The sequence below is a fragment of the Cajanus cajan genome, chromosome 1, assembly GCF_000230855.2.
Source record: "Cajanus cajan strain Asha chromosome 1, NIPB_CcT2T_4, whole genome shotgun sequence".
NCBI lineage: Eukaryota > Viridiplantae > Streptophyta > Magnoliopsida > Fabales > Fabaceae > Cajanus > Cajanus cajan.
Genome location: NC_138517.1, coordinates 89,446,889 through 89,455,672, shown reverse-complemented (window position 1 = coordinate 89,455,672; position 8,784 = coordinate 89,446,889). Strand labels below are relative to the sequence as shown.

General features: G+C 32.0%; 1 protein-coding gene across 1 annotated transcript; it reads right to left on the bottom strand.

Annotated features, from left to right (window-relative positions):
• Positions 1-821: 821 nt before the first annotated feature.
• On the bottom strand, positions 822-7,978 carry LOC109814104 (oligopeptide transporter 4). The gene is made up of 6 exons (XM_020378452.3): positions 7,267-7,978; positions 5,880-5,977; positions 3,309-3,872; positions 2,863-3,115; positions 2,152-2,334; positions 822-1,567 (listed from the first exon to the last, which is right to left on the bottom strand). The coding sequence occupies exons 1-6, from the start codon at positions 7,771-7,773 to the stop codon at positions 953-955; spliced, it is 2,220 nt and encodes a 739-aa protein (XP_020234041.1). The 5' UTR covers positions 7,774-7,978; the 3' UTR covers positions 822-952.
• Positions 7,979-8,784: the final 806 nt, after the last annotated feature.

The window sequence follows — 8,784 nt, the reverse complement described above, 5'->3', positions numbered from 1 at the left end:
TTTTAATTTTCCTTGAAGAGAAAGGCTTGAGATAAGAATATCGTGTCATTAAGTGTTTTTTTTTTTTCTTCTTAATCATGGTTAGGCATGGCAATCTAATCCGTTCTCGTAGGTACTCGCCCGAACCTGCCCTGATTTAGACAGGAAAAACCTGTATTTATTAGGTTCGGATTCAGGTTTTTCCCAGTTGATAAAATCGGGGGCGGAGACGGGGATGTTAATACCCGTCCTACCCTCGCCCCCGTACCCACCCCGCTTAATAATATAATTAAAAAATTATTTATATATATATAAATCAAAATTAAAAATATTTATACGTAAAAATTTGTATTATTTTACTTTTTTTTAATTTTTTTAAAATTTTCATTTTTATTTATATATAAAAAAAGGTAGGAACGGGGCGGAGAAACCTAAACTCCATCGAGGCCGGAGATGGGTACCCAAATTTTACTCTCAGCAAGTATTAGGGGCAGGGAACATGAAATTCACCCTGCCCGACCCCCGTTGCCATGCCTAACCATGATATTAGTAGTCGGTTATCTCAGTAAAGTTTTTTTTTTTTAATCACATTTTTATCATATATAACATTCGAATTTGAAAGCTTATTTTTTAAAAAATAGAATTTAATATCACTCAAATTAACTACTTATCAGTAAAGTGTGATTTATTATATTTTTTTAATTTGTCCAGATAATTAGTGTAGGAATCCGTGGAAAGGTGCGACCATATGTTGAAAAATATCTTCTTACTTTAAAATTTAAGAAGAAAAAAACAAGTATTACTTTTATAACCAAACTATTTTACTGCATTGATCCTGTAAATGAAAGAAAGCACATCAATTCGACTAACTATTTACTTGAAAATATAGACCTTTTATGTTTTACATTTTGCATGTGCCAATACGTATTCATGCATGTATTGTAATGAAACCATTAAAATAAGGATAAAATCACTAGTTTGCAGGGCAACCAGGAACGATTACGCCCTTCGCTGTAGGGCAAACTGCGAGTGGACAATGTTCACCATCATTTCCCCACCAATTTAGACTCTTGTTTTCCAAACCCAATGAGAAGTATAGCAAAACAGTCATAAAAGCAACCCCACTATCAAGTGCTGCTGACAAAACATAGTTGTACCTCTGCCACCATTTCTTTCTGTAACGGAAGATAAAGAAGTTGAAAATTGTTCCAACGAAAATCCATGCATTGTAGTTCAATGGTGTTGCTGGTGGCATCATTGCAGTTGCTCCTAGGAGAACTGGGAGGTTGATCAATGGAATCCATGACTGTTGGGGGAATGCTTTGTGGAATAGCCAAACAATTATTGGTCCTAACGCACCTCCAAGGAAAAACCAATTCATAGTACTGTAGTTTCCTTGGGAACCAAAGATACGCCTTGGTCCTACCAAACCCCAAATGACTGATGCATCAAAGAATACACGGTCACCAGGGCACGTCCAGGGACTGTCTGGGGGGAGAACATCATCGTGACATATGTTTGTGATAGAGTTCAGCAACCACCATGCTACCCCAATGTTTATGGTTCCAGCAAGCATTGTACCTATGAACTGTACACACATGTCAACAAATTGAATGTATCAGAAACACCAGATAGATATAATGAGTTTTTTTAATACAAATTTAGAAGAGTTTTTTTTTTTTTGGGTAGAGAAACTCTCGAAATCACTTATAACTTGTATCCAAACAAGTTCAATATATTTTATAAGTAAATAAGGTGAGTAGTTACTTGTTTGTTTGTGCCACACAACGAATAGGCATTGAAATATGTTTCCATACTATTAATCCATTTTATAGCTTTGCAAAGTAAAAATAAAAGTCCAACCCTTGACCTTGTCTGATATAATTGATTTTGTATCATATGAATTGTGACTCAATGTTTCTCTTGATAAAAATACATAATATCAGTTGTATGTGTACCGTTTGGATGTAAAGGAAAACCATCACAATTAAGATGTATGACAAACAATAATTTTCTGAGAATTCTATGAATAAGTGCTCATAATTGCCTTGTGCACCATGTATTATTTTTTTCCCCTTTATTTGATCATAGTAAGGAAATAATTAAAAGCTGGCATATGAACCATACTAAATTTGAGGGAAGAGGACGTGAGCTTATGTTTCAAGTGTATACCTGGACTAAGAACATTGATCTTGGAGGGATTTTCATGTAGTGCCCAAGTTTGAAATCACTGAGAAAAGAGACAGCCTGCGCCATGCTAATGTAACCGTAGGTTTTAAAGCATACATTTGCTATTGGTCTTCCAGGGTAAATGAGACCAAAGACGTACTCGGTGATGATATTCAATCCTGGTGTCTGAACACAGAGCATAGTCAAAATGAGATTAGTTGGTCCCATGAATCAAATATTTATTATTTAATAACCACAAAATGACTCTGAGCTAAACTTACATACAAGATACATATGCAATATCGATCTCCATCATTGTTCTTAGTTTCAGAAGAAAATATTGAGAAGGCATTTTAAGTAGAGAATTATTAGAGTAGATATCATATCACTAACTAGTTATGTCATAAGACACATGAAAAGATGAAGTTTTCAAATATCTATGCCAATACACGAAAAAATTCATCCGATTAAATTGTATATATATTCATATTTTGTTGATAATTGTTAGATGTTAAACAAATGATACCAGTTTATCTAACAACTTAAGTTTTTAGCATAGTTATCATTTGAAATAATATAGAACCCGATAGCCGATAGGCCAAGAACCCAATCTATAATCTATAACAACTGTAGTTTTTAAAAATTTTGCACAACATAGAGTTGGTCTATGCATGTGGTATCACATAATGGGGAGCAAAAGTTGCAGAATTGAACCTGGTTTGTGGTGGCAGTGATGATGCTAATAGGGAGGGTAAATCCAAAAGCAAGGACTCCAGCAAAGAGAAGTCCCCACCAGGGCATCTGAACCTGGTCATTTAGAAAGATGCATAGTGCAAGAGAAATTGCAAGTGTCACAACCAGCAATGAATGAAACCACCAGGAAGGTATATCTTTGTATCTTTTCATCAATTTTGTGTGGATATCTTCTGTGCCTTTGGAAGAAGCACGATAGCGCTCCATAATCTCCCTGCATATTTAGTTATATGACGTCCCACAACATCAAATAAATTACTTTGCTTTGTTGACAACCAGCGCAATATAAAATTTATAACATACTACTGTATGTGTATGTTCCAGAATTTCAAACTCAATAACATCACATTTGTTAAATTAATATAGTAAGAAAATAAACATAACTGCTCAAGTTAGAGTAGCAATACCTTCCATAGAAGCAGAAAACATGCGTGAGGGTGGATGCAATGGTGGCAAATCCAAAGCCATAAGTGAGTGCAAAGAACACACTCAGATGAATTCTACCTTGCTTTTCATACTCTGCAACATTCAGCTCAAACTTGTTGTCTACAATAGCAGATATGTTGTACTTTTGACCTTGGGCTGTGAACAAGTGTGAGGAGAAAATGGGGAACCTAGTGGCATTGTACACGTCGAGGCCCCAGTATGCTACAGGAGTCACAACGTAGACTATTATTGCATAGCCCACAAAAACATTGACAATGGCAAAGAAGGGTGAGATAAGAGGGCTGAACAAGAATGATGCCACAACAGACCAATCAAGTGTGAGTGCCCCAAGTCCCAAGCCCCTCATGCCTGACCCTATTTGCTGAGCTGTCACTGACTTGGAGAATATCCAACACACCCATGAAATGTTTGTGAGCGTTGTGAACAAGTATCCAGGGATCACGTACCACGAAAAACTGCACACTAGTGCAATAAAGAAAAACTTTGCCCGTGAAAGTCGGTGGTCATCTTTTTCATGCAAAGCTCTGCATTCCAACAACTTATTTATGTAAGCATACTGTTCATAAATACATCAATAGAGTCTGCATACAATTTTATTGCGTGCATGTGAAACTTTTTATTCCTACACCACGCCGGACATGCATGAATAACAACTACTCTAGTACAATTCCACCTTTTTCCCTTGTTACATCCTTAATTTACCGCTGGAAATCTTAATATTACTATCTCGTAACAGTACAAATACAGCTCATAAAGCTACAAGCCGATGAGTCAAATATCCTACTTCTATCGAAGGGTATAATTCGGTTGATTAAACAAAATGAGTGAATTGTTATAAACCTTTTCGATATCAAGTATGATTCCCACGAATAACAAAAATGTTTTACTTCGTATAAGATTTATTTTATGGTTAAGTCCAACCAATCTCAACATAACTTGTATTAAAGCTAGAGTTCATAAAACTTTACATGTTATTTAGAAATTCGCCGGAACAGAGTTGTTAACATGTCAAAATCCAATTCAAGTAAAACAATGATGACAAAAAAGTCTTATCAATAAAAATGGGTCAATTATATCTGACAATTTTTTCAGAGAAAATTTCAAATTGATTACGAAATTAGGATCATGGGTCACAAGCAGCTGCTTCTTAGTGTCCATAAGTCATTCTCTCAATGTCTCCTTCGTAGTTGTAACTTCTAAGTCGTTTCCACATAGCTAAGCTTATTCATGACGTCAATTCATGGCTCACATATTTATGCAATACAAAAGTAAGCTTAAATGCTTGATATTAACGTTGTTGCTTGTAGACTTGTAGTTCTTAAAGTCAACTGTGCTGTAGTCAGACTAGAGTCTTAAATCCAACTGGGCCAGCTCAGTGTCTTTATTTGAACAAATACAGATCATTCTTTACGCCTTTCCCTCCTCACTTTATGCCTTCCCATGAGGGAAAATAATGAATATTTGACTTTTCTATATGCAAATTATCTTGATCTCTATTGACGAATGATACCTCTTTCCCACCCTCTTCTACTTTATCCAAAATCCAAATCGCTGATTTGGAACTCTGCACATGGCCTAGATCGGAGACAAATTCAATAAACTATCCTAATGTTCGGGGGTAACCTAATTTTAAAGAGGTTTTAATAACCTCTCCTTTTTATTTTAAATCTATCTACGATCTACAAACATTTACTGTGCAGAAGGATTTGAAGAATATGTGGATATTACAAAAATATTCTACCAGCAAGTATACTATGCATCATTATTAGAACATTTAAGAAAATACACTGAAATATGAAGAAAAAAAAATGTAAAATCAAAAGTATTAAAAAAAGTACTACTGATAAAAAAATATAAATGCAAAAATACAGATATTTAGAAATTTTGATTTAAAAAATAATTACGATAATAATGATTTGCAAATAATTTATTATAGCTTATTCTATCAGTTGATTAAAAAATCCATTAATTAAAATAACTTAGAAAAGTTAAAATCTCTTTTGATTGAAAAAATAACTATTGATTAGACAGGGAAGTTATCAAAATTATATGAAAAGACGATTAAGCGTAAAAATTATCAAAATTTTAACAATAAAAACTCAACGGGGGAAGGATTATAATTTTTTTTTTTACACCAAGGAAGGATTAAAACTTTAATTGGAATGGGAAACATCAGAGTGGATTTGAAGAAAAAGAATTATATCAAAAAGAGGATATTTAAGAAGAATTTTGAGGAATTAGAAATAAATCTCACATTAATTTTTTTATATCTTTTTCATTGAGAATATTTTTGTAAAATTTGAAAAATGTATAAAACTATATAATATAAAAAATATTAATTCAAATTATATTATAAAATGAGGATAAAAATAATAATTATAAATATTAAATTTATTTTATTTTTCACATGATTTTATTCTTTAAATAATTATAAATTATATTTTATTTCACTCTATTTCTTACATATTTTTTCAAATCAATTCTCAAATATTCTTTCGTATAAGGAGTTTTTCATTGTTTTTTTGACATACCGGAAAAGGGAAACTTGGACGAGGGTGCTGGGCCACCACATATGGGCTGGCTCTACCACGTATTTCCTCAGTAAACCGGCCCATCCATATCCTAGCACCTGCAGATACGGCGTCAATTAGTGGCTTATTCATGAATCATAGTTGACAATTACTATCACAAATTGCAGCCAGGAATCCAATATTTTCCTTGATAGCATTAGTTCATATTTTTTGGTACATGATAGTATTGGTTCATTTATCTTCTGTTCATTACAAACTTGAAAAAAAATATATTAACTATAAAAAACCTCCATAAATATATAGTCAATAAGTATTAGTATTTTAGTATGTGAAATGTACATATTACATATAATTAAAATTTATAATAAATTATATATAAAATAAATATTATGTTTGAATATATAAATTATATTTTAAATTTATGATAAATAATTTATATTAAAAATTATGTATTTATTTATTAATATATAATTTTTTAAATTATTAATATTTAATTTATAAATAATGATTATAAATAAAAATTGAATTAGATAAAAAAAATTTAAAAAATTCTATAAATTCTTTTCTTGAAAAATAATCTCCAAAAAAAATACTCTCGTTCAATATATTTAATATATAGGAATTAATTACCGTAACTTATTTGACACCTCTGTAATTAGGATAAGTTATATTTAATTCCAAATTAGAAAATTATACATCTTATTTTACACATGGTAATTATAAAAATAAAAGAATTTTATTATTGAAAGGAATTCTGGAAGCTTTATATAATTCTCAATTTTCAACAAATAAATTAATCATGATTTGAAAGTACGATTATTATTCATTTGTTCTTATTTGAACGGGAATTAAAAAATAAGAATAGTGAACTAAGGTTCAAACTTCCAATAATGAAGGCTACAATGAACTTGATAAAGAAAAAAAAAAAAAAAAAAAAAAAGGCCCTAGAGAGAGAAAATATTTATATAAGTATAAATGTAAAATAAAATTACAAAATGAGAGGGCGGAGGCAACATGCTATCATTGCTATGGAGTATGGACTTGTTTTTACGAAAAATAATATTAGAATAACAACAATCATAGCATAATCACGAAAAGGACGCACAGAAACGGGAGGCGGAGATAAATGTAAGTGGCACTACTTTTTTATCACTACTTTTTTTTATAGATAAATTGTAAATTTTTATAGTTATCAGTTGAAATAGTTAGAAACATAAAATCTAGTTTTTATAATTATTTTTATTTTTATAAAAAAAAAATCACATGTGAAAAAGAAAAATTAGCAATATATTTTGTAATAAAGTTTAAAAATAATTAAAGGAAAAGTGATAAATAATGATGAAAGTGATTAGTGGTAAGTGGGGAGCAGTAAGTAGTGTATACTAACTTGAGTTGTAATGATGAGAAGCCAGGAAGCAACGAAGGAGATGCTGCGTCCGTAAAAGGCTTTGATAATGTTAACGATACCCACGGCGTAGGGCGACCCGGATCCGAAGGCGCTTCCGGCATTGGCGAATATGGTAATAAGCACGTGCTCCTTCATGTTAAACGGGCCCGGGTTGAAGGAGAAGGATTTGGACCCGAGCCCAGGGACAGGGAGAGTGAACTTGGTTTTGGGCAGAAGCAAGGCCATGAAGTGGCCAATAGGGAGGGTAGCGACCTGGACGGTGATTTGGGTTATGATGAGAGGCTCGGTCCGGTACGCGAAGAACTGGTTGAGGAAGGAGAGGAGGGAGCATGAGAGAAGGCCCAAGAACCACATGCGGAAGGTCCATACCGGTTGGGTCGGGTCGTCGGTGTTGGTCACCGTCAGGCGAACCTCCTCGATGGGTGACACGTCATCTTCGTCTTGGGTGGCTGCGGCTGTGACCGGCTTCTCTGGGTCAGAGGCCATGGTACGTGTGGCGTTGGAGAGAGGTGGGTTTTGATTTTGGATTGGTTTAGTTACGTTGGATTTTGGAATATTCGAAATAAATATGACCTTCCACCCCTTGGTTGGTCTTGGTCCCTCCCATCCAATCTCTTTTTCCAATGTCTACTGTAGGCGTGTCATAATGCATTCAGATACTTAGTTCAGATTCACAACCTTGAGACTTAAAAAGCCTGCAAGATAACAATGTGTCAAGTCATATTTTTAAGTGCAAGATTCCGCCTTCAAAATATTCTTCTTAATACAAATTTGAATGCATGTGATTATATTACTTTCTCATCCACACTTATAATGTTAAGTTGGAGAGTTTTAAATATTTTTTAGAATATTTTATTTATAAATAATAAGTAAATTATATAAGCAAATTCATACCATATCATAATTTATGATAAATAATTTTTTTTTACTTATATAATATTCAACAACTTAATTTTAATAGATGTGAAATTTAATAAAATATAAATTATTAAATAAAATAAATTTAAAATTATTAAAATTTGATCTAGAATATAAGTTATTAAACAGAATAAATTTATTTATAGAATAAAAGAATCTCATTTATATATATATATATATATATATATATATATATATATATATATATATATATATATATATATATATATATCCGTAGACCTATGAAGGAGAGAACATGTGAATATACATTAGAAAGTCTTAGTTGAGATTCTTGACTTCATTCGTCACTGTTTCATATGCAATACGGTATCTAAAAGTTATTATAAAAATCATCCACAAGAAGTTAGGTGCTATAGAGAAAATAAATAAATAAATTTATATATAATTAAACTTAATAAGTGATGTAATATCAGAAAAGGATAGGCATTAAAGAAAGTGTTTAGTATATAAGAATGTTTATGTAAATTAATTCTTATTATAATATTGTGTTTTCTATTCGGTTAGATGTGCATTCCATGCAAAATTTGATAAACTTTTTTTTTTAAGTTTATAGAAACC